The sequence below is a fragment of the Xyrauchen texanus genome, chromosome 34 (genome assembly GCF_025860055.1).
Source record: "Xyrauchen texanus isolate HMW12.3.18 chromosome 34, RBS_HiC_50CHRs, whole genome shotgun sequence".
Taxonomy (NCBI): domain Eukaryota; kingdom Metazoa; phylum Chordata; class Actinopteri; order Cypriniformes; family Catostomidae; genus Xyrauchen; species Xyrauchen texanus.
The window spans coordinates 22,766,260-22,793,662 of record NC_068309.1 but is presented as its reverse complement, the minus strand read 5'-3'; the positions used below and the strand labels follow the sequence as shown (position 1 = coordinate 22,793,662).

Genomic DNA, 27,403 nt, shown 5'->3' with positions numbered 1-27,403 from the left:
TCTTTCAGCCTACCCTCAGTGGCAGAAAGGCCACTTGCTCACTAACATTGTGTTGCTGTTGAGGATGTCATCCATTTTATGGCAGCCATGGGATGACCCACATAGGGGCAGGGAAGGGGAAGAGAGAGAGAGAGAGAGAGAGAGAGAGAGGTGGAGTGTGCCCTCTCCTTCACCTTGCACGCTCTGCCCTCATCAACTTCCATCCCATAAAACTCCAAATCCTTCCTAGACAATCCAAACACTCCCAGCTCAAGCTGTAGCAGCAGAGGGCAGGTGTGGCGGCTCATTGCCTGTGCAGCCAGATGGGGTCAGGTACTATGAGGGGTGGCATGATGTGCTTGGGAGGCCAGGCAGAAGAGAGAAAATGTGCTTTATCACAGTTTAAGGGCAAATCAACGTGCAACCAGTTTGACTTGATGTAGCGGAAGATTATTATATACATTAAAAGGTTAAATGTGTTCTGTTTATGAGTACAGAGAAGTTTAAACATCATCAAATTATTAAAATATTTTTTTTTGTGACTGTAATGGTGTTTGCTCAATATACAGTACAGTAATTCAGTGGTACTGGTGGGTTGCGACCGAAAAATGCACCACAGACCTTTTCTAATAGGGTTTTGAACAGCAGGGATAAAACAGTGCTATATGCAAAAAAACTAAATTATACAACTAACCATATAATTAGGACAGCAATATAAATAGGATTATCTGATCTCAGTTCCGGAGATTCTGTCCATAAAGGGTTACTTTGGGAGAAACGCCACCATATCTACATGTGGTAAAAAGAAAATTTAATTAAGTGTTTACATTGAGTAACTAGTTTCACCCAATATGCCATTTTTTTAAATTTGAGCGATTTATCCTGAAATGTGTACTTAAAAGCATTTTTTCCATAGAAATCCAAAATATATATTGTGCATTATCACATTATTTGCATTCACACATATAGTCTTTTCCAGAAAATTTCCAACAATTTCCAGTTTAGAGGTCCTGTGTGACCACTACCTTTTTGAAAATACTGGTAAATTTTGCTCTGGAAATTGTCCTTAATGCAAGGTTTTGTCATTACCTATAAATTGTTTTTTTATTGATGGGATGTGTGAACAGCACACATCAGTAAAGACAACCCAACGATTTTCCTGTAATTTACCTGGTTGCATGTGTGTACTATTGAGAACGTTTGGTTACGTATGTAACCTCCGTTCCCCGAGGGAGGGAACGACACGTTGTGTCGGAGAGGCGACACTAGGGGTCTCTCTTGAGCGCCGATATCCACCTCTGATCTATGACAAAAGGCCAATGAGAGTTGGCAGCCGGTATTTGCATGTCCCGGCCCCGGACATACGGGTATTTAAGCGGCGCAAAGACGGGAGTTCATTCAGGATTTTTCTGAGCAGCCGGAAATGGTCCGGCCACAACAGTGGCTCGGTTCAGCGACGTGGCGGAGGAAAGACACAACGTGTCGTTCCCTCCCTCGAGAAACGGAGGTTACATACGTAACCAAACGTTCCCCTTCTGTCGCTCTCTCCACGTTGTGTCGGAGAAGCGACACTAGGGGACCCATTCCAATCTTGCCATGCGCTGAACCGTGTACGTGAACCGCCGTTACAGAGGTGGGCAGGGATTTCATCCAGTGCCACGCATCGTCTGTACCTGGCTGCACGTACCCTTCCCCAATGCCCCATACGAACATCGGAATCCTTCTAGTTACCCTGGAAGGGGAACAAGGCGATGTTTGCCAACATGGGAACAGGCCAGCCTGGCTGGGCCTCTTTTCTCTCTATGTTTCTCGCATAGAGCAATCATGGCCGGGGCCCTTACACACGCATATAGGGAAGGGGGGTCTTACCCAGACCCTGCGGAGACCACACCTGCCCTTTTTCTTGGGGAGGAAAAGTGGTAGACACGTCACACGGCCGTCTTAGGGCTCGTGTGGAAAGTATGGTGCAGTGGTAGAGCCAGCCTCGAAAGGGGGGAGTTGCTACAGCACGGCGACCAGGGCAGCTGTAACTGCCTAAGGGAGACACGGGGGTCCGCTCGTAAGGGGACAGAACCGTGGAATTACACACAGGGGGAGTCCGAGCAGGAGGCCTTACTTGTGGAGCACCTATACCAGTACAGGGTAGCCATCAGGGTACCCGCAGTGGCTTGGGTCGGCGAGTTCCTCCGCTGAACCGTGGACCCGGAGGGCTGGGGAGGATTCGACCAGGGTCCCGACTCGGAGTGGTGCACCCTGGGAAGAAGGGTCCTCCCGGGGCAGCGCTTGCAGATTCACTACCTGATCTCGGAAGGGTGTGGTAGGAACCTTGGGCACATAGCCCGGTCACGGTCTTAGGATCACAGACATATCCGCCGGACCGAACTCCAGGCAAGTGTCGCTGACAGAGAACGCTTGCAGATCCCCGACCCTCTTGATAGAGGCGAGCGCGATCAGCAGGGCCGTCTTAAGAGAGAGGGCCCTGAGCCCAATTGATTCAAGCAGCTCGAAGGGAGGTCTCTGGAGTCCTGCCAAGACTACCGAGAGATCCCAGGAGGGAACTAGGCCTGGCCGGGAGGGATTCAACCTCCGGGCGCCTCTCAGGAACCTGAGGATCAAGTCGTGCTTACCCAAGACTTGCCGTCTACAGGGTGGTGGGGGGCAATGGCAGCAACATACACCTTGAGGGTGGACGGGGACAGCCTCCTGTCCAGCCTCTCCTGTAGGAACAGGATCACTGACTTGATCGCGCATCTCTGCAGGTCTTCAGTTCGGGAAGAACACCAATCTGCGAACAAGCGCCACTTTAGGGCATAAAGGTGCCTGGTAGAGGAGGATCTGGTTGATTGTATTCACAACGGTCGCCGGTAAGCCGGCTAGCTCTTCCGCATCCCGTCCAGGGACCAGACGTGGAGGTTCCAGAGGTCTGGGCGCGGGTGCCAGAGCGTGTCCCGTCCCTGAGAGAGGAGGTCCTTTCTCAGGGGAATTCGCCAGGGAGGAGATGTCGCGAGAAGTCTGAGTTCCGAGAACCAAGTCCGAGTGGGTCAGTAGGGGGCCACTAACGTGACTTGCTCCTCGTCCTCCCTGACCTTGCACAGCACCGGTGCAAGAAGGCTCACTGGGGGAAATGCGTGCTTGCGCGGCCCGAGGGCCAGCTGTGTGCCAGCGCGTCTGTCCCGAGGGGAGCCTCTGTTAGGGCGTACCAGAGCGGGCAGTGGGAGGTTTCCTGGGAGGCAAACAGGTCTACCTGGGCCTTGCCAAACCGTTCCCAAATCAGCTGGACCGACTGGGGGTGAAGCCTCCACTCTCCGCCGGGCAGGCGTTGTCGTGATAGCGCGTCTGCTACGACGTTGAGCTTGCCAGGGATGTGAGTGGCACGCAGCGACTTGAGTCGCTGCTGGCTCCATAGGAGGAGACAGCGGGCGAGTTGTGACATGTGGCGGGAGCGTATGCCGCCTTGGTGATTTATGTACGCCACCACCGTGGTGCTGTCCGATCTCACGAGGACATGTTTGTCCCGAACTAACGGGAGGAACTTCCTGAGAGCAAGAAGGACGGTCAGCAACTCCAGGCAATTGATGTGCCAACGCAGCGGGGCCCCTTTCCAACGGCCCGCTGCTGCGTGCCCGCTGCACCCGGCACCCCACCCGGACCGGGGGGCGTCAGTTGTGACCAGAACGCATCGGGACACCTGCTGCAGGGGCACTCCTGCCTTTAAAAAGCAGAGGTCTGTCCAGGGTCGGAGTGTTTTGAGGCAGGCGGGGGTGATCCTTACCCGATGCGTGCCGTGGTGCCATGCTTGTCTCGGGACTCGAGTCTGGAGCCAGTGCTGGAGTGGTCTCATATGCATCAACCCCAGCGGCGCGACCGCCGCGGAGGACGTCATATGCCCCAGGAGCCTCTGGAAAAGTTTTAGAGGGACCACTGTGCCTGGCTTGAAGGAAGCGAGGCAGTCCAGCACCGACTGAGCACGCTCGCTCGTGAGACGTGCTGTCATTGAGACTGAGTCTAACTCCAACCCGAGAAAAGAGATGCTCTGAACCGGAGTGAGCTTGCTCTTTTCCCAGTTGACCTGAAGCCCCAAGCGGCTGAGGTGCCGGAGCACCTGGTCTCTGTGTGGATGCCGGCTACTCGTAGCGGGGCAAGGGCCGCCTCTGCGACCTTCGTGAAGACGCGAGGGGACAGAAACAGGCCGAAGGGGAGGACCTTGTACTGAAACGCCTGGCCATCGAACGTGAACCGTAAGAAGGGTCGGTGTCATGGCAGAATTGAGACGTGGAAGTACGCGTCCTTCAGGTCTACCGCTGCGAACCAATCTAGATGCTGAACACCAGCCAGAATATTTCTCTGCGTGAGCATTTTGAACGGGAGTTTTAACAAGGCCCGATCCAGGATTGGTCGTAAGCCGCCGCCTTTCTTGGGTACAATGAAGTAAGGGCTGTAGAAACCCTTCCTCATTTCGGTTGGAGGGACGGGCTCTACCGCGCCCTTGGCTAAGAGGGTCGCGATTTCCGTGCGCAGGGAACTGGCATGCTCGCCGTGTACTGCGGAAAAGTGGACGCCCCTGAAGGGGGGCGGGAGCCGGGCAAACTGAATTGTGTAACCGAGTCGAATGGTCCGGTGCAGCCAGCGTGATGTGTTGGGAAGCGAAAGCCACGCTTCCCAGCTCTGCGCTAGGGGCACCATAGGGACGAGTATTTTGGATGTACCCGGCGGGGCCTAGCAGCGGGGCGGAACAGGTAGTGCAGCGTCGGGCGGCTTCGTTGCGGCCTGAGGCTGAGGTGCTGAGAATAGACTCAAAGCACTTACCTTGCTCCGCGCACCCGGCAGGGGGCGGGTTCATGACTGAGGAGGAGGTCTGATGCTGGCGTCCTCTGGACTCGTCTGAACCGGCCGGCCAGGGGACAGTCGTGGGCAGGCGGAAGGCGGGATCGCCGCGTCCGGTGTACCGGGACTGTCGTAATCTGAAAGCAGATTGCCATGAGAACGGCATTTGCGGGCCAGGTGACCCAGAGGCAAAGGAAATAGCTCTTTTATTGAGAATGTGGGTACCACAGCCCCCGTCAGGGGGTGTGGCAAATGAAAAAACAAAGTATTCTCCTGCCGGCCCTCCACTGGGGGACGGAGCGGTCTTACCACCTCCGGAGCTAACGTCTTCGGCTCTGGGTCGGCTGTCTCAGGAACGCTTGGGAGCCTTCCGGGTCCTAAAGGGGGTTCGTGAGACAGGGGGCGTGCGCCGCCTGCGGGGTGCTTGACGCTGGGGCTGAGAGCTGGGCCCGGGTTGAGGCGGAGCAGGAGCTGGTTTCTTCGCAGAGGGACGCCCTCGGCGGGCAGACGGGGCAGGGCCCGTAGCAGCAGGTCTGCGGCGGGGCATGAAGTGAGAGATGTCCTCCATCTGCTTCTTCACCGCGGAGAACTGTTGGGCGAAGTCCTCGACGGTGTCGCCGAAAAGGCCAATCTGAGAGACAGGTGCGTCCAGGAAGCGCTTCTTGTCGGCCTCACGCATCTCGACCAGATTGAGCCAAAGATGGCATTCCTGGACCACTAGGGTGGCCATCGCCTGTCCGAGTGCCTGCGCTGTGGCCTTCGTCGCTCTTAGGGTGAGGTCGGTCGCTGAGCGCAGTTCCTGCAGCACATCAGGATCAGGTCCACCCCCGTGCATGTTTCTTAGTGCTTTGGCCTGGTGGACTTGCAGGAGGGCCATCGCATGCAGGGCGGAGGCAGCGCGTCCAGCCGCACTGTAGGCCTTCGCGTTGAGCGAGGATGTTGTCCTACAGGGCTTGGATGGGAGTACGGGGTGGCCACGCCAGGAGGTAGGAATCGCCCCATATCCGTGGCACTCTCCGCCGTCGAGGGTGGTGAGAGTGGAGCGGGTGGCACCTAGACGGGCGGAGAGCGGGGCTCTCCACGTACACGTCAGCTCGTCATGCACCTCCAGGAAAAACGGGACCGGGGGGATGCGAGGCCGCAAACGGCACGCTGCCCCCAGGAACCAGTCATCCAACCGTGAAGGCTGTGGGGAGGATGGAGGGTTCCAATCCAACCCCACGCTCACGGCGGCCCGGGAAAGCATGTCAGACATCTGAGCGTCGGCCTCAGCCTGGGCCTGCTGGCCCGAAGGCGGCAGTCCAGGGGAATCCTCGGCATCAGAAATCACACTCTCCGATGCAGCAGCGAGCTCATCTGCTTCGGGCTCGGGAGGATAGACAGCCGGGCCGTGAGGCGAGCCGCTATCGCCGTGAGCGTAGACGGGGACCAGCGAGCGTGTCAGGGAACAGGAGGTTCGCGGGGGGCTACTCGGCGAAACTGCACCCGCTGCCGCCCCCAAATCGCCCCCAGCGCCAACCGCATCGTCCTCAATCCCGTGGGAAGAAGGAGCAATGCGGGGTGCAGCTGGGGTGGCTTGCTTTCTGTTGAAAGCAAGCCGCGACCGCAACGTGGTCATGGTCATGTTCTCGCAGTGAGAACATGAGCCATCCACAACGCCGCCTCGGTGTGATCGCGGCCCAAACACACGAGACAGCGCCTGTGGCCGTCTGAAGCAGAGAGCACTCTACCGCATCCAGGAACAACACAGGGGCGGAAGGGCATCTTGAAAAAGACGTGTCCTGAAAAGGACGTTCAACGCCGCTGTGTTTTGCTCTTTTAGAGAAATTACTCTTTTAATAGGAATTTACTCTTTTAATACACAGTGTGTGTGTGTGTGTGTGTGTGTGTGTGTGTGTGTGTCTGCGCTGTCGAAGCGCTCAGGGGCAACAATGCACGCCGTGCAATGTGAAGGAGAAAGCCGCTGTTGTGCGCCGTCAAGATCCAACAGCATGCAGATCGTCAGAGGAAACAGGAACGTTTAATGTGGTGTGTAACTCGCAGCAAACTGCAGACAGACCATCGGCTCCGAAGAAATTTTCTGAATGAACTCCCGTATTTGCGCCGCTTAAATACCTGTATGTCCGGGGGCGGGACATGCAAATACCGGCTGCCAACTCTCATTGGCCTTTTTTCATAGATCAGAGGTGGATATCGGCGCTCAAGACAGACCCCTAGTGTCGCTTCTCCGACACAACGTGGAGAGAGCGACAGAAGGGGAACCAACTGTTCTGAGACCAGTGCAGATAGACAGCACACTGGAGGTTAAATCATTCACTAAATATGGAGCAAGGGAGCATCATACACTGTAGCTCTCTATGCAGCTAAGTGCATTCAGACTGTACTTCCATTCAAAAGTTTAGTTTCAGGGTGCAAATGATGTGTGGACCACTCATGGGACATGGGACAATGTTAATCAGTACATAGATTCAGAATTTATAATTTTGATTTTAACAGTGTTGACAGCGATTGTATGATGCTGGCCATTACTTAAAATCTGAATAAATTATACACATTTCTGATGTAATGTCTGTAACGAATCAAAAACATGAATATCCTACACTCCTGGAAACATAATAAATTAATTGATTTTAAAAAAATCTGACTTTCTATAGCTTGGTATTATTATACATTTCACAACTTGGTTCCAGTGTCCTCATATGAAAACATACATTTTCAGGAAAATATTTTATTTACTTTTTATTTTTAATTTTTTTGCATGTTTATTAGGTGCTACTAACAACAAATCAAAAAGGGAAATGGTAAATGCACTCAGCTGTCCTGCTTGGGTCTCAGGAGGTTAAAAGGGTGAGAAAACTATTTGTATATATTTTGTTGATGTCAAAGTGGCATGTGTTTAGTGAAACTTTGCAGTAGTCTGCTGCTAATTAATCTGTCACTTGGTTGAAGCAAGAGAAATTAGCGGTAGGCAGATGCCAACATGGACAGGTTGCATGACATCTCTGCATTACATTTTCTTTTTTTCTTTTTTACACAATTTTCGGTCACAACTTGATGTCCAAAGTAAAATCTTGGTCCTAATACAAAACCAATTGAGAACGACTGCACTTATTTACTCTTTAATGCTTTTTTATGATTCTGAGCATTGTGTCCTTGGATGCCCATGTTTATCTGGCCATTTTATGTATTTTATAATTTTCCCTTTACTGAAATGCTCTCTGTCAGTTTTGTTTTGCTTTGTTTGTCCAGATGTTTGACATCTGGAAATCAGAGCCGTGTGTTTTGCATTTTAGCTGGCAGGGACAGTCTGTTGACAGGTGATTCTGCCCCAGTAGCAGCTTTTTTACTTGTTGCAGAAATCTACAGATATTACTCACCCACAATGCCCTTCACTCATATGCATCATCAGTATTGCATCACACACTGGGGCTCTGGATCATAAATCACTGTCTTTTCTCTTTTTAGTTATGAATGATAGCTTGTGTGATAAAACCACACACATGCCGGTTGCTGGTCGGCTGTTATGGTCAAGAGGTCAAGAGGCCTTGTGTGCTCCAAGGGGAGTCAGGAGCCCCTTACTTCGGGCCACAATTTATGAACTGCCCACTTAAGAAGAGACCGTCTGACTGACATCTAAAGTGACCAACCACAGTTACTTTATTTCTAGGTTGAATGATTAAAAGAAACGTGTGTGTGCTCTTACTCCCGGAAGTTAAAGCAGACCAATCAGATTGGAACTGATGATTTTAGCAAGCTCTTGACATTTTGTTGTACAATATGCATCAGACCGTCAGTGAACAGACTATGGGTAGTCCGTGGGCATGCCGTCTGAGGATCCTGAGACTCAAGGTTGTGCAGAGTGGAGTAAAGCATCCAGATTTCAGTTCTCAGCTCTATCTTTAGTATTTCTGTGCTTTAGTAAATCAGTGCTTTTAAGATATCTCAAGCCACATGGTACAGCCGAATTGAACAACATTTGCATCATCTGTCTCCTCCGAGGATAATTCCTGTTTAGGACGAAGGCTTTTCGGGGCTAAAGTGCTAACACCTGTTGAAATTTAACTCCAATGTTTTTTCAGGTGGAGACAGATGTTCTTTGAATAAATATTTATATAAGTGTGATGTTGATGAAAGGTCAGCAAAGCATTAAATGCAAATACAGGAAACTTGTTGGCAATGTCCCTGTAAAGAATGTTAGGATTAAGGAGGAAATGTCTGGCTTGAGTCCAACAGGGGTGTCTATTAGTACATAGAGTCCAGTAGTGCAATTCCATTTGACCACTTTATTAGTCCATTAAAGCAGGCTGGATAAAGAAGATGAGGAGGAGGGAGTACATAATGTGTGGTTTATTTCTCATGAACACACACACTACAAACATCAAATTGCTCCAAAAGTCTCTCAGTCTATTGTGCATCAATGCAGGCATTTATGAATCAGGACCAATTAGCACAATGCTGCAGTAATTGGTTAATCAACAGAGGGCATTACAAATCAATAAACAACTAATTGGAAAGGAACTAGAACTAATGAACAAATTAAATTTGAGCATATTAGTAAAGCAAACCAGGAAAATAATTGTAATCAATGACAAAAAAGAAATAATCTTTAATACAGCTACCCCCAAATTTGTATCAGACATTTGCAAAGTATAAATTGTCCACATACAAAAAAAATGGCTTAAAGGGGATATATATAGGGACAAGACATGCTACTGGTCTGATGTACCTTTTGTACTTCACTTGAACCTCAGCAATCCTTACTCTACCATCCTTACTAGGATTAATTTCTATTAACTTAGAAAACCTCTCCTCTACATTGGCTGCTCTATTATGTGGGGTCCCGCAAGGGTCGATTTTAGGACACTTCCTATTCTCCATGCGCCCACTGTTCTCAATTGTTCAGAGATATGGCATGTCATATCATTGCTATGCTGACGACACTCAATTTTATTTTCCAGCATGCTTTGATAAAAAATGATCAATAGAGAATGCCCTAAATTGCTTCGCTGATAATAAATGCTGGCTGGCTGACAATTTCTTACAATTAAATGAGAGTAAAACTCAAGTCCTGATTCTCAGCCCCTCCGAGTCCTCTTTACCTGGACTGGTCAAACAACTAGGTCCGCTATTGTTAAATGTGCAAGATCATGAAAGGAGCCTTGGAGTGATCTTTGACTCATCACTACTTTTAAATAGACAGATCAGTGCTGTTGTTAAGAGATCAATTACAAAAGTAAAACACTTTCTCTCTAAATCAGACTTAGAAATTGTGATTCATTCTCTAATATCGTCAAGGTTAGATTACTGCAACTCATTGTATACCGGACTGCCGCAAACTGCTTTGTCCCATTTACAGTTGGTCCAGAATGCAGATGCTAGGCTCCTTACAGGGTCTAGAAAGTTTGAACACATTACACCAGTATTAGCATCCCTACACTAGCTCCCCATAAAATCTAGGATAGATTTAAAAATTTTGCTCTATGTATATAAAGCTCTATCTGGCCTCGCACCTCAATATCTCTGTGAGCTTCTTGTCCCTTACTCTCATACTATAGCACTTAGGTTAGCTGACCAACTTCTGCTGAAATTTCCTCGTTGTCGCTACAAATTGAAGGGCTATCGTACATTTGTTATTGTAGGCCCAAACTCTGGAACAAGCTTCCACTTTATATAAGGACAGCTCTGATGCTCTGCCTTTTAAAATCTGCTTTAAAAACAAAGTTTTATTAGTTTATATAGTTTAATTAGGGATATAGATTTTAGACTCAGGTATTTATTAGTATTTATATAAGGGTATATTATGCATATTACGTTGTGACTGAATTATGTATTGTAAAGTACTTTGGGTCATTTTCTGTTGTTATAAATGTTCTCTATAAATAAAGTTTGAGTTGAGTTGAGATAAGATGAATTGCAGTGACCTTCCCTATCGGCCAAGTAGAACAAGGAAGCTGTGGATCAAGAATCATGACGACAGAATCAAGGGAGAGGTTAGGGTTTTCAGTTCACCATTTTTGTCTAGACTGCAACAGAGGAAGATAATGCTAAATGAAATGGGCCCAAAAGTGGTCACCAAGAATCTGGCTGTATCTCTTCCTGAAAGGGGTTGGGATGTAGCAGCTCATTTGCATTTAAAGAGTCACACACAAAAACCACGTGTTTTTGATTCCACCCAAAAAGAGACATATTACATTTTGTAAAAAGTGGCATAATAGGTCTCCTTTAAGTAACGCCAGACTATTGCATACTGTGGCAACTCAAAAACTAAAGCAAAGACAAAGTTAAGCTTAATTTAACATACCAAATAGCTTTCTGCTGTGTTTGATATAATGGCAAGTGATTTTCTAGAACCTAATTAGCAATTTAGCATGATTATAAGTATAAGGTATATGAGTGATGGCTGCTTGAAATGGGGCCTGTCTAGATTTGATAAAAAATTACTTTTTCAAATAATGATGGTGCTGTTTTTTTACATCAGTAATGTCCTGACTATACTTTGTGAACTTTGTATACTTCGTATACTTCTGAAACTGCTAAATCTGTACATTATTCCAAACTTTTGGCCACCAGTGTACATTTATAAATTTAGATGCTTTTAGCCAAAATAACTTACAAATGAGTAATTTTACAAGAAAAACTATTTATGTGAGAGCCAAATAGCACACATACAAAGACATCTGCTAAATGTTATTTTAATGCTTAATGTTGTCCTTTTGATATCCGAAAGGAAACATCTGGCAGATGAACAAATAAAAACTGCGTGATGAACGTGCTTTCTAGGTGACTACATGTGTGGTGCCACAATACAAAGTTCCAGAATTCCTCAGAAAAGCACTAAAGTACAAGCTAGTATGGAAATGTAGGAGAGACACTGAAACAACAGAAAGGGAATAGTACAGGGTTTTATTTTTAACTAAAGTGCTAATGAGTAAATGTTTTCAAAGTTGTCATCATGGAAGACTTGCGTCTTTTTTCATTTTTTGAGGTAGAATGGGTTAAAGATCATGTTAAAGATCATTCCTCCATCGAGGTACATTGAAAGTGAAGGTTTTTGAAAATGATTTTGTGCCTTTTTGTGTTAGTATCTTGAGGCAGCACTCAAAAGATTGACTGCTGTTTCAGGCGGGAACACAGATTTGTAGAAGTCAGTGGATGTAGGCGGGTGCAGATCCTGTGACTGTTCTGTAGGCAAGCATCAGTGCCAGTACAATTCATTTTTAATTTCCTGTCAAATTACAGCTTCAATCAAAGTAGGTCTTATTCTGGCCAAGAACGAAATATTCAGATATGAAATGTTTGACTGACATGTTAAACCAACCACTCTTTACATTCTTAAGTGATATTTTGGGGTGTTTATAACATAGGTGTGCATCATAATTATTTAGTTTGTAGCATGCAAGAATATCTCATTTATTTTCAACAATCTGCCTCAAAGTTTTTGAATTAATAGTTATTTTTAATTAATAGGCCTATAATGTTTTTGAGTTAGCAGAAATTTGCTTCTTCATATAGCCTATATTTACTTCATTTCATAATATAAGTCAGTCATTCAGTCTTAATTCATCTAGCCTAGAACGTCTCTTAAGAAAAGAAGCAAAATGTCAGAAACAGGAACAGGATCAGGAATCGTTTTAATATCAAATTAAGTAAAAAAAAAAAAAAACATTAAGCAACATTTAATTAAGTAATCAAATTTTCAAGGGCCTGGGTAGCTCAGCGAGTATTGATGCTGACTACCACCCCTGGAATAGCGTGTTCGAATCCAGGGGATCCACCCACAACTTACCACATGCCCCATTGAGAGTGAGAACCACTAATCTCGACCATGAGGAGGTTACCCCATGTGACTCTACCCTCCCTAGCAACCGAGCCAATTTGGTTGCTTAGGAGACCTGGCAGGAGTCAATCAGCACACCCTGAATTCAGACTCCCGACACCAGGGGTGGTAGTCAGCATCAATTATCGCTGAGCTACCCAGGCCGCCCAATACAGTTTTAAGAGACACTACGTACAGTAAAAGTCTTTGGCACATAAGATGATTCACAAAAATATCTGTCTTAAGATGGTTATTTATATCTTTAGATATAATATAATTACTTTTTTATTATTATTACTATTATAAGGGACGTTGAGTTACGCTTCATGCCTGCCATTAATGAGTCTTGGCCCCACATGGGCCACCCCAGTCAAAAAAGTCTGGACACGCCACTGTTTCTGGATATTCTTGGAGCATTCTTGTCTTCTTTGTTCTATCATTGAGGCAAAAATCAGGGCTATGCTTGACTAAATCTACAGTTAGAACAGCGTAGTTGTTTATATTGATGTGACAATCTAATTGAATTATTTTAGAAGAATTTTAGTTCCACATCTTAGCAGTAATGGAAGTTACTGAATCCAAAGGTCTTTTTCTATGGAAAAACAATCTTTCACATCTGCTTTACCATAGAGGTTTTCTGGGGAAGCATATGTTAACATTTGGCTAAAATCCTATTGTGCATTCATTCAGTAGATTGGCCCTCATTGGTATGGTGAGGAGATGTCAATATCAGACTAGCATTGGTTTGCATTTTATCTGTGACCTTTAGACTCCAGAACATACTCAGCATTCACCCCATGCTCTGTTTGGTATTTGTCAGACATCAGCATCTCAATGAGAACCTGTCAATTGAGGTCAGTGAAAGGAAGGAATATATCCAATCTCTAAAAGTGTTTGTAATTTTATCAATTCATAGCTTTTTATCTGAAACAAGGGAGCAATTTTATAGTCATTTTGTTTTGGCTCTGTCCATAGAGTCTTTTGAATGAGTATAGACAAAATCCCTTCAAGGCAAGTCACATCATTTGATGGCCATATTCATAATGCCTTCTGGCTGCAGTCTTCAAAAGAAAGGCTGAAATCTCTAAAACGGTTGGTCAAGATTACATTCAAATGGCATCAATTCACATTAGCAATAAAGTGGTACCGCTAATGCACATGTATGTTCTTGAGTAAACGGACAGGTGATGTCTCTATCAAAAAAGGGATTGACAGGGGGCCTGGTTAGCTCAGCGAATATTGATGCTGACTGCCACCCCTGGAGTCGCGAGTTTGAATCAAGGGTGTACTGAGTGAATCCAGCCTGGTCTCCTAAGCAACCAAATTGGCCCAGTTGCTAGGGAGGGTAGAGTCACATGGGATAACCTCCTTGTGGTCATGATTAGTGGTTCTCGCTCTCAAAGGGACGCGTGGTAAGTTGTGCATGAATCGCAGAGAATAGCATGAACCTCCACATGCTGTGAGTCTCCGCGGTGTCATGCACAGTGAGCCACGTGATAAGACGTGCAGACTGACTTCTCTCAGAAGTGGAGGCAACTGAGACTTTTCCTCCGCCACCCGGATTGAGGTGAGTAACCGCACCACCACGAGGACCTAGTAAGTAGTGTGAATTGGGCATGCCAAATTGGGGAGAAAAGGGATAAAACATTTTTTTTTAAAGTGATTGACTCTTTAAACTGTAAGGCAGGACTTCCATTCTTGCAGCCGCAATTTTTAGCTTTAAGATTTCTCCTGCTCATATGTATACACATGACCTTTATATTTAGCATGTCTCTGGTATAGTAGGCCATGCTAAAGCTGTGAAATAATAACACATTCCATTCTAGCAGTGCACTCTGTTATTCTCAACATGAAAGAATATAACGTCTCTGCAGCCTTAGTCTTGAGGTGTCAACTCAAGTGCACCACCCAGAGGTAGCTGTTGGCTGGTGGAAGTGTTCTTGGGAGGGAATGAATCAGTGTTAAAATAAAACCAGCAGGAAACTGTCAGTAGTTATACATGTCAGAATGTCAGTAGCTGGCGAGCCAGTGTGTGTGTGTGTGCCTTTGCGAGAGAGGGTGTAGGGGTGATGCATGCTAAACAAGGAGACACTCTATTTCCCCTCCTACATTACAAAGGACACTGCTCAGCTCCTCTCCCAAGGGTGAACCACTGCATCATGACCAGATGTTTCTCTTTGCTCACAAGATATTCCCTATCTCTCTTGCCATCATTCATTCTTTTCTGTTGTCACATCCAATTCATTTGAATATTGCTTTTTCAAATTGGTCTGTGATGCAGACATCTATCAGAATGTTTAGTCTCGTGATGGTGCATTGATTTTGATTGTTATATCCATCACTCTGAACAAAATATCTCTTCTAACACAGGAACAAGGAAAGGTCGGCGTGATCTTCAACGTGGGCACGGATGACATCACCATAGATGAGCCCACGGTCACCATGAATGACGGCAAGTACCACGTGGTTCGCTTTACGCGTAGTGGAGGCAACGCCACCCTCCAGGTTGATAACCAGCCCGTCATTGAGCGCTTCCCATCAGGTAAGACCCGGGTGGGGAAAGCCCTCTAGGTGATTTCCGTTACACTTGTGGTTGGTAAAAATACTGGGAGCAGCTTCCCCTGGGAATGGGCACATGGGGTCAGAGAGAGATAAAACAACACAACTGGCCTAAAAACATGGACAGTACTTCCAGACAGAGGAGAGAAAAAAAAAGAGTTTTTCCATGTTCCAGACGCAGTCAGAGGTGGAAATTCTTAAACCAGCTAAATTAATTATTTTCTGGCAAGTTTTATCGTTATTCTTCATTAATAGTACAAAAATTCAGACACACTTAACTGCACTGTCAAGGATTATTTCTCCCAAAAATAAAAATGTTGTTATTGTTTACTCACCCATGTTGTTATAACCCCATATGACTTTCTTTTTCTTTTTTAAAAAAACAAAAGGAAACATTATTAAAAAGTTTTATGCTCAGTGATGGCAGTTTATGGTGACCACCTCTTTAAACTTCAAAAGGATGCAAAAGTATAATTGAGAAGACTAATAAATTATTGTATTGACATGTCTTGTTCTGAATGAATACGATAAGGTTTTGTGAGAAACAAACCAAATTCTAATGTATTATTTAGTGAAAATTACCATTTAGAGCTTTAGAGCTCCCTGAACGAGAGGGGCGTTCCCAGCCACAACAAAACTGAAGAAGCACTTTTGCTTCAACGGGACCACCAGCGATATTAACAACAGCAAAGCACAACATGGATGCACACAAACCAGAGATCAAAACTTAGACACATTTCTAAAGAGTTTGTAGTCGACAAGTAGATGCATTTCTATAGCATTCTATAGCAAAACGTCTTCACTTGAACGCCCCACCTTGCGAGCGGCTGCATCAATCTGCTCTCTGATCTCGCAAGGAGCTCTAAAGCTTGCATGCAGGCTCTCTCACGTATGCGCACAAGAGACCAACGGTCGTTGAAGATTTTTAATATATAACACATTCGATTTTGTGTTATTTCTTACTAAATCTTCTCATATTCCTTCAGAACAAGACACGAGTCCCATAAAATAAATTATTAGACTTCTGAATTATACTTTTAAAGCTTGAAGCTTTTGAAGCTTGAAGAGGTGGCCACCATAAACTGCAATTGTATGACATCATTGAGAACAAATAGATTTTTACAGTTTCACCATTTGTGTTAAGAAAAATAAAGAAAATCATATGGTATTACAGCAACATAGGGGTGAGTAAACAATGACTGAATTTTCAGTTTTGTGTGAACTATCCCTTAAGTAAAGGGAAACTTACTTATCACCTATAACAATGCTTCCGACATTATTCTTAAATTGATTATTAAATTAAATTAAATTTTCCCACTCATAATTACGACTTTGTGGTAGCGTTCATGTGCATTCAACTCGTAAATACGATCATTTTGACTTGTATGCACCATAATGCAACCAAAACAAGATGATCAGCAAAACAAGGCACATTAGTTGCCACCATCTTGAAATTGGTGTCAAAAGATGCTTCAGCGACAAATGTTGTTCCAATTCTTTTCAAATTGGATGTGGGAGAATTCAGAGTTGTCTAAAATGCAGGATTAAAATTTCCACTTTCAAATCTGACGGACCTTGTTTGAAGCCCTTGGCATCGATTTGGATCCATGTTGGAGGCAAGACTTATTCAAGGGAACAAATTGATTTATAATTTCAAATCTGAATTTTTGGGGTTTAAAGTGTGCCATTTTACTCTCAAACTCTTCCCAGAGACGTTATGAGTCACCACATGCAGGGCCCAGATAACCACCACATGAACAATCTAATAGCAATTGCAAATTGACATATTTCCCCCCAAGCTGCCTTGCCTAATACATTCAGCCTGAGATTTGGATCCTTTACCATTTTCAACTTCAGCCAGCTTTGCTCTAGGCAGGCTGAGAAAGGTGTCTCTGTGCCTATGAAGATCTTTTATTCCTGAACTGTGCACAAACTTTGAACCACAAAGCTCGCTTTTATTTTCAGAATTAGCCAAAACACCTCTCAAAGGTTTCTCTTTGAAACGTAGCACTCGTGAATTTACACACTGCCACTGAGCCATGGTGTCTTCGACATTGGAACCTGATATTTCAGGTTATGTCTACAATAAATTGATGAAAAGTTATATGTGATGCCTTAAAGGAACTTTCAAATGGTAAAACTGGCTTGCTTCAGGACCTAGATTTTATGTTGGCATCCTAAATGAAAAACAAAAATGGTGTCATGTTCTAAAAAAAATCAAAAATATATTGTGATTAGCACAAACCATTGTTTGTTTCATGTCTCAATGCAGTTGAACCCATAATTAATGTAGTTTGGGACAATTTATTTTTTACCTAAAAACAAATAAATCACCCAAATTAAAAAATTCAGTCATAATTTATTCACCCTCATGTTTTTCTAAAACCTGTATTACTTTCTATCCTCCGTGGAACATAAAAGGGATATGTTTGGCTTCAGAATTCCAGAATCTTAACTTCAGTCACCATTCTTTTTCACTGTATAGAAAACAATTAAATTAAATGGTGCCTAAACTAGCATACTGTCTAACATCTTTTGTGTTCCATAAAAGAAAGAAAGTCATACTGGTTTGAAAAACATGGGAGTGAGTAAATGACTGAATCATTTTAATTTTGGGGTGAACTATCCCTTAAAGGTCTTGAGAATGAGGGTATGTCATACAAACTCTCCATGTTGGTATCTGTCTAATTTGGCCCGCTTCTACATAGTAACAAAATTCTGTAAAAACCTGATTTCAAATCTTTTAAAACTCTGATTGATTATCTCAACCCTGCTTTCTATTTATTCTATAAACCATCTGTCCTTTATACAAACATCTCCCTCTGCAATCCCCTGGCCTTTTGTGCTTTCCAATTAAAGTTAAGCAAACTCTCTCTCCCCCCCCCATTGTGTGCTCAGGGCAGCTGCCTTCCTCTCTTAGCTGCTGTTCCACCGGAAGACATTTTCTCTGTCTCTAATAGCAATCCTGTCCTTCCTGTTCTTATGTCTCAATCTGTTTCTCCAATGTACTGCTTCACGCCTAGTTTGTGTGGAGTCAAGAAGTCTTTAGCAAAAATACAGCCCTAGCCAATTAAAGCACAGAATTTGGCTCACCTGCTACACACCAGCCACCCCCATGTGCAGGGTCTTGTCTCAAAATTGACAGGTTTTGATTGGCACGGCATCCCTGTGGCTATAGCTTGAGATTCTGGCCGATTTCTGAAAGGAGAAATTGGTTTTCTACTGCTGTGACATACGCTTCCTATCCACTAGGACTCTGCTAAGCACCCTCCCATGGTGAGAGTCGGATGGGCGGCCTTTCCAAAGCACAAGGATAAAGCCACTAAGTTGCCACTGTCACGCTTCCTTTAAAACTGAGTTATGTGCATTTAAATGGAATGGCACTGCTTTTATATGGCACCTGTCATCATGGGGATTTCAAAACTAAGATATAGGTCTTGCTTGTGATCCAACGCTGGCAGAGCGTGCATGTGTACATGAAGCTGGCAGTGTTTGGCTTAGAATAATGGCCCTGATTTATTCAGTTAATTAAAACAGGGAATTAGATGACCAGATATGTTCTCCAGTGGCAGATTTGCTTCTCCCTGCGGATACAGGCGTAGATGACCCCTTGTCATTTGCCGTTTACTGGAACTGCTGTATTTTCCTCAACACCCCATTACGTTGCCTCGTAAATAAATATTTAGAGGAAATCTCTATGAATAGCAAAGCATCAGGGCAGACTTTATTGGATATATCAGTTTGTTTCTATTTTTACTGCTTACTCATGGATGAGACCTATTTCAAGTTTTCTTTAAAGGTTCTGTACAGAAATCGCTACACATGAGCTCTTTTAACAGGCTTATAAGAGTAGGAGGTTTGGCCCCCATTCAGGTTGCAGGGTTGGTAGGACTAATGGAACACGGCTGCCACAGCAGGAACATGACACAGTATGCTGTATGTCATAGAATTAGCGCTTTACATGTGGCATACAAATGTGTAAGCTGCAAAATAACCACAAAATGCAGTGGTTGATGGAAAGTTATATGTGTTGCCTGCAAGGAACTTTGAAATAGTGCAGTGAGGCAAACAATATTGACTAAGCTGTGGCATAAAGCAGTGGTTCTCAACTGGATTTTCTTAAGAACCCAGATTTTACAGTGGACACAACACAGTAACAACATTTTATTTGAAATGTTTTCATGTTCTCAGCAGCCTATAATTCACTGCAGAAATCACATTGTGGTTGGTACAAACCATTGTTGATTTGTTGTTTTGTTGCAAGTGAATCCATAATTAACCCTTAAATGCATGTGAATTTCAACAAACACTCTTACATATTTGGGACTTTAGAGACCCAGCACATATATCTATCAAAAATGGATCTACAAAATGTCCAGGCAGTGTAAAATTTTCTAAATATTTTCAAGATAATTAGAAAATAATGCAATGAAATATATTTTGATATAGATGTTTATATATTTTTCATATATCAAAGAGATAATGCAACAAATCAGGACAGATCTAGACTTTCATACAGAAATTACTTGAGATTCAACTGACTGTCAAACACATTTCGAATAATCTACACATAAACTACATATAAGCTACACATACTGTATGTATTTTCTCATGCAGTTATTGAGTCTAAATAGATGAACAACTTACATAATTTCAATATTACATCCAAATGACAATAGTCATAGCATACTGTTCATGTGTTGTACTTGCTGTAGTTTACTTTGATGTTGTTTCTTCATTAAATAACAATGTCAAATGTAAACCAAGTCAATCACTGAAACAACAGCGCCACATGAAGAAATTACATTTATATTATGTATGTGTACATGCTTATGGAAAATTGATATTTCACCATTGTTGTGCAGAAAATTAATGTGATATAGTATTTTCTTTGTATGATATAGTTCTAATTTCTCTTGTAAAGAAAAAACTAATAAATAGATATCCCTTGATAGCAAACTAGATATGAAATATAAAATATAATTTATGTAAGTGCAAAAACTCATATTATCACATACCTAGGGTCTCTAATGACCCTATACACTTTTGGTACTCAAATCATTATAAATATTTTTATTTTCCTTTTTGTTTTTTTTGTGTGTGTGTGTGTGTGTGTGTGTGGAACTATTTATAAGAAATAAAAGGAACGTTTAAGAGGTGTGGGCACAACTCCAAAAAAATGGATGAGAGATGGGGTGAAATGAGGTCCCAGTTCTCTAAAGACCCAAGGTATGCCTTTACAGGTTAATGTAGTCTGGGTCTATTTTTATATATATATATATTGCATGCTTTTGTTTATGATTTGAGGTTGAGGGCATGTTATGCAACCTGTCAGTGTTGGTATCATTCTAATTTGGCTTGCTTCTACAAAGTGAAAGAGGAATTTACTCCAAAATGTTACTTTCTTTTTTTATTATTGCAAAATTATGAGTTTGATTAGATGGAGAGTCAACAACAAAAGATATGGGAATAATTTTGTTCTACCTTTTAACAGATGGTTAGCTTGTTTATTTTGCTATACTGACTATGCATGATTAAATGATTTGTTGCATTTTATTATTTGCACTTAGCATTGTTTTCACGTCTTGGACTAGAACAGACCTGCCAGTTGAGAACCATTGATATAAAAGATATTAGGTGCATCTGGATGTTCTGAAAGGAACAGAAAGAGTGGAGGGTGGTGGAGAGATGGAGATTGAAGGAGGAAAAAAATGTGCTGTGATGAGATTCCTCTCTTCAGTGAATAACAGGAACCGAGAGCTCAATTTAGCCTGGTGACGGGATCTGTCAGAATCAGTCTCACAGGCATGAGGACAAAGGAAACTGTAGTATCTCATCAGATACACTCTGTCTCTTATCTGGCAGCCAAGGCACATAATCAGTTATGGCTGTGGTGTCTTTTTGTAATTACATGTATCCTAATTTATGCAGGTACCTCAACATTTTGATAGTAGATGTAACCACACTGATTGCAGCGTACTCGCTCAGATATCTCAGAGAAAATGTCTTTCGTAGGATTTTGGGCAGTACTACTGTTTAACTGCACATTATACTATGTGACGTTATAACAAATCATTGTTGTGCTTTGTATGAAATGAGTAGTATTCCATGAGATGTCATCATAATCAAAATAACCTACATTTAAAAAAAGTTAAACGATCACTAAATATGTCGTCAAAGATTTCTAAACAGATTTAAACATGCTCTAATTAGTCTCAAGCTTCTAAACTGTCTCATAACTAAGTGCAATCCTTAAAACAACATAACTTCCAGCATAAAGCTCGTTTAGACTTCCTAACTTGCTAAACTTGATAGACTTGTTGCCATGTTCTAACCATGTGACGCTTGATATTAACCTCTTATCTGTCTCTCTAAATTCTTTGAAGGGAACATTGATAATGAACGGCTTGCAATAGCCAGGCAAAGAATTCCATACAGACTCGGTCGGGTAGTTGACGAGTGGCTACTCGACAAAGGTAATAAAAATTGATTAATTAAGCAATGACTTATTAAGGCTCTGGAAGAGGTGCAGTTCCCTTTAAATCATAAAGTTGGAAGCCATTTTGAATGAAAGTTTCTAAAACCAAAGACTTTGAAGAATTGGCATATCCAATATGCAGACTAGTTTGATTTGTCTGATGTGTGGGCCGAACAAACTGTGATTTGCGGCTGCCTACGCACCCTGTAAATCCAATCGTTCATCTCCTGTGGCTTGTGCTCTTCATTCATCCTGTAGCGATAAATGCTGTCCTTAACAAAGTTAGAACTGCACCGCTTCAGAGATTAAGGTTTAATCTTAAATATAATCCCTGACTAACCCTCCAACAACGCTCCATAACTGCAAAAACTGTCTGTAAATAGTTGATTATTTTTTTGCTGTCTTATGTTTTTCTTCTGTGATCCCCTCTTGACTCCGCAAACTTTTAAAATTATTATTTAAAAAAATACTTTAACTCATGTAAAAAATAAATATATATTTTACAATCCTAAACAGTTAAAGGGACTATTGCATTTTTGTACTGATAACACTAAACTCAGTCTAAAGCTTTAAAACCCCCTCTGTTTAGTTTGTTCTTTACCACTTAGAGTTTAATAAAAAGGAAAAAGGAAAATATTATTTGGCTGGCTTGTAGAATTAAAGATGAATCATGCTTTGTATAACCATTGTATTAGATTTTCCCTTAGAAACTATCTCAGTTATTAAAGTGCCAAAACAGACCTCTGCATAAGCACATTATCCCAAAATATTGTGCATTAATACCCTCTACTGTATGTGTAAATTTTCAGACTTTTTGGTTGGTTGCACCTTTTTCATCTATATGCAAACACATTTTTCTTTCATGTGTTGTGCAAACATCTAAATGTTAAGTATAAAACAAATACACTTGCCCAATTTTTATTTTTATTTTTTTTAAACTGACCTTTCTAGCTCTGTGGTATTCCATTGATTGAAATTGATACAATTCTGAGGATATGGTGATCAAAAAGTTGAAGATCCGCTTATCACTATTTACACAACTTCCTTTTTCAATATAATTTGATATATATACCTACACTCACCCACCACTTTATTATGTACACCTGTACACCTACTTATTCATGCAATTACCTAATCAGCCAATCGTGAGGCAGCAGTGCAGTGCATAAAATCATGCAGATACTGATCAGGAGCTACATTTAATGTTTACATCAACCATCAGAATGGGGAAAAAACTTGATCTCACTGATTTTGAGCGTGGCATGATTGTTGGTGTCAGACGGGCTGGTTTGAGTGTTTCTGTAACTGCTGATCTCCTGGGATTTTCACACACAACAGTCTCTAGAGTTTACTCAGAATTGTGTCAAAAACATCCAGTGAACATCCGGTTTAGCCAACAGAAACTGAAATTCAGAAATTGAAATTCATCAGTCCAGGCTATGTTTTTCCTGTCTTTAACTGTCTAGATTTGGTGTGCCTGTGCCCACTGCAGCCTCAGCTTTCTGTTCTTTGCTGACAGAAGTGGAACCCGACATGTAAAAAATCATGCCACGGTCGAAATAACTGAGATCACATTTGTTCCCCATTCTGATGGTTGATGTTGCTAACTGAAGCTCCTGACCTATATCTGCATGAGTTTATGCACTACACTGCCGCGCACGATTGTCTGATCAGATAATCGCATGAATAAGTAGGTGTACAGGTATACTTAATAAAAAGTGGTCAGTGTGTGTGTGTGTGTGTGTGTGTGTGTGTGTGTGTGAACGTATATACTGTATATATATGTGTGTATATACAGTATATATATATATATATATATATATACACACACACACACACACACACACACACACACACACACACACATATGTGTATGCTTTTTCCTTCATACTGTGATTTGATTTCTGTTGTTCGATATAAAACGTATTAATTAAACTAAAGCTAATTCCGTCTTAATCCCCTCTAAATCGAAACTAAATCAGAGGGTTAAACATTCTAAATATTAATGAAAAATTAATTTTCATAACCCAATGAAAATTGCTATCAACACTTGCACATTCATATGTGATTAACAATGTCCCTTTAACATGAGTAATTGTTTATTAGTTGTACTTTACACATAACTATAATGATTCAAAGCCCCTGTGCGTCAAGTCTGTGTCCCGTATGAGTGCTGTGTTTTACTGTCTTGACTGTTTTTTGTGAGAGAAATTTGCGACTCTATATTTCAAAGGCTCTTTGGTCTCTCGTTTTCCTTAATTCAATGTTCTAACCTCTGTTACTGGGTCTCACACATTTATTTGCAGAGAAAAGATTTCGAATTAATCATAGGACTACCTTTTTTCCCTTTGTATAAGACATGTGGAATTCAGATACTGAAATTAAATTTCAGTGCACACCTTCACTTAATGGTTCCTGGTGTCATGCACACTGTCATAGTTTTTGATAGATAAATGGGGTGTTTGAACTGCCGTTTGTATATTCTCTCTCATTGGCACTCTGTAATATGTCACATGAAATAGTTCTTAATGTTACACATTTATCCGACTAATCTTTCCACTGTACAAAAAAAGAAGAAGTAAAAAGTGCCCAACTGGCTTCTACCCGCTCTATACGACATGCCTTTCAGAGGTTAGTGTCTTTTAATGTGCACTCTCATGTCAAACGTTGTTATTTTCAGCTATTAAAAGTGAGACACTGCTTGTGTTAAATGGCAACCCTTCATTAAGAATTAAATGACTCTCATGGAGGGGATAACAACTGCCCACTTCATAATCAACTGTATCAGAGTACCTTCTCATCAGGATTAAATAGACACGGTCCAGTTCTCATAGGTCAAAGAAAATGGCATTCTGAGTTAACCATCCTTTTCCTCTTTAAGTAGTTATTTCAAAGGTTTTGTTGCCATTAAATTATACTTAAATGTTGGTTGGATTGTTTAACATTATCTATTATTTTTAAAAAGTCTTTTACCCCCTTGAATTAAACCTGTAGCGCTGCAACTGCCTGTTGCAATGTGCTGTGTCATAATGAAAATTAGTTCATACCTTCATTTTAATAAATACATTTGTTTGACTTTAAAGGAACGGTTCACAAAAAAACAGTTCTGTTTACTCACCCTCATGTCATTTTAAATCTGTATGACTTTCTTTCTTGAACACACAAGACAAAATTTGAATGAATGTTCTGGGCTGTTTATTCACAACAATGGCAGTTGAGTCACTCAGTTTAAAGCCTTAAAAAGCACCAAAAAGCATTATAAAAGTTGTCCATGCGACTCGTGCATCAAATTCCTAGTCATCTGAAGGCATACAATATCCACTTTTCCACTTTCGGCCAGTGTGAACCAGGGCTATCAACTGACCAGCTGGGGCCAATAGCCTCTGACTTCAAGCCACCAGACCAAAATCGATCTGCATTCCCACCATCGGTCCAATATAGCTGCAGCATTGCCCTTAAAATCTGCCCTTAATACGGCGCTCTCGTGCCAACATCACACACCCTGCACATTTCACAAACAAGAGGGAAACTCAAGCTGAGGTATAATGTTATCTAGTTATCTAGAATATTGAGTTCATATTGTATGTAAACATTAGTTTTCTAGCAAGAAAAGTTAGCACTGACAACTCACTGACTGTAACTGCCATGGTGTCCTGAGTGGTTTCCCCACTAACAGCGGCACGATGTCCCAGCACAACGTCCATGATCTTGAACCATGATCTTTGGGCACCACTTTGTTCATTGTTTGTTTTAACAGATTTTTACTGTGCCCGCAATGTTCCTGAACCTGTACCATTGTATGCTGGATACACAATCTGCAGGATTGTCAATCTTGGTGCTGATTTGGTACTGAACTTCTGACCTGACTCAGTGAAACTCTGCCTCAATCCCCAAATAGCCTTGTTTGGCCCAAGGGTAATCGGCAGGCCAAAGTGACAGTGTGAACGCAACTGGCCCTGGCACGCACTAGCATTCCCTCATTTGGCTCGATAGTGGAAACGCCATGGACTGTCACTGGATTGAAAAGATGGACCTGGGTATTCATTAAAAAATTGTCCTATTGTATTTAGCATTAGAAAGAAAGTTATATGGGTTTGGAATGAAATGAGGGTGAGTAGATGGTGACATCATTTTCATTCAAGTGTAATACAATTGCTAACAGATACAAAGATTTAATCTCTTTATCACACGGCGCTCTCGAATACTTGATTCTTATAGGTCAATTGCACAATTCTGTGGTCAAATAGTGTTGTGTAATGTCCCTCACAACCACTCTGCAGTCTCTTCTCACATTATAAAATAATTTAAACACAAATTAATATTTCATGTCCATTTATTGATTTATTTAGTAAATAGGCATGTATTAAGCAGGGTAAGAACAGTCAGACAGTTATTATCGTGAAATTAACTCCTTCAGATGATACTGATTGCCCTGACAGGCTTTATTTGTGACAATGACCAACTAACTAACTATTATTCCTCATAAATTTATCCAATGGTCTTTGCTGTGTAAAATGAGGTGAGATTCAGGAGACTAAATCCTCAATTCAGAGGCAGCATAGTTTGTGTGTGTGTGTGTGTGTGTGTGTGTGTGTGTGTGTGTGTGTGTGTGTGTGTGTGTGTGTGTGTGTGTGTGTGTGTGTGTGTGTGTGTGTGTGTGTGTGTGTGTGTTTGTGTTTGTGTTTGTGTTCCCCTATGTAAGCCTATTCATGGGACTGGAGGAAAGGCCCCTGCTGCCTCAGTGACACATTAGCATTTGTGCTGGCAGATGACATTTATTCATGCAGATTAGCATCAACAACACTTCTGTCACTGCATAAAATATATCCAAAACTCTTTATATGCTCATAGATATTGTTTTCCAATTTTACCCTCTTCAGTCAATTCATTATCCACAGCTCGGGCCCTACTTAATTTAATGAGGCTCAAATGATAATAATATTGCCATTATTCTATAATGATATGGGCTCTTGCTGGCCCTCATTGAGGAGCCACCTCAGGCTCTGTGATTGATCTTTCCCATCATGTTTAATACAGCATTTCGTCCCCTGCACTATGCCGGTCAGAAGCAGAAGCCATTAGAATTTGAGATTTCCATTGCCAGGTTCAAATGTTTAAAGTGTTATCACAGATTCAGGCAAACCCTGACGTTAATGTGCCGTTGACACCAAATAACCTGTACTGATCACCACATTCTGCTTCTCTGTTTCTCTCTACTGTTGTATTGCTCTCTCTCTCTTTCTCTCTCTCCCTGCCTATTTGCTCTCCATCTTCTCTCTGATTCATCACAGGCCGCCAATTAACTATCTTCAATAGCCAGGCAGCCATAAAAGTGGGTGGTCAGGATAAAGGAAGGCCATTCCAGGGCCAGATCTCAGGCCTGTACTACAACGGGCTGCAAGTTCTTAAACTGGCCGCGGAGGGGGATCCTAACGTACAGGTGGCCGGGAATTTGCGTCTGGTGGGGGACGCGCCCTCCGTCTTGTCCACCGAGAACACCTCAGCCACCCCTCCAGCTGCGGGAGACATGTCCACCACCATCATGGAGACCACCACCACCATGGCCACCACCACCACTCGTAGACAGCGCTCTCCCAGCCTAAAAGACAGTATCACACAGGTGAGTAGGGAAAAATGGGAGGAACAAGGCTCAGTTGAGCATTTGCTAAGCTCCCCCTCTGACGTTTACTTTATTATGGATGAATTTATTACTTTAGGAATGAATTGTACATTTCTGTGTACTATGT

The 27,403-nt window shown here is 42.7% G+C and overlaps 1 protein-coding gene across 3 annotated transcripts in view; it reads left to right on the top strand.

Annotated features, from left to right (window-relative positions):
- LOC127627699 (neurexin-1-like) overlaps positions 1 to 27,403 on the top strand; it is a 527,683-nt gene that overhangs the window by 477,974 nt on the left and 22,306 nt on the right. For all 3 annotated transcript variants that reach the window (XM_052104201.1, XM_052104200.1, XM_052104198.1), the window contains 3 exons: positions 14,990 to 15,161; positions 21,565 to 21,654; positions 26,948 to 27,276. In XM_052104201.1, coding sequence (XP_051960161.1) covers positions 14,990 to 15,161; positions 21,565 to 21,654; positions 26,948 to 27,276 — 591 coding nt within the window. The remainder of the gene's footprint in view (positions 1 to 14,989; positions 15,162 to 21,564; positions 21,655 to 26,947; positions 27,277 to 27,403) is intronic.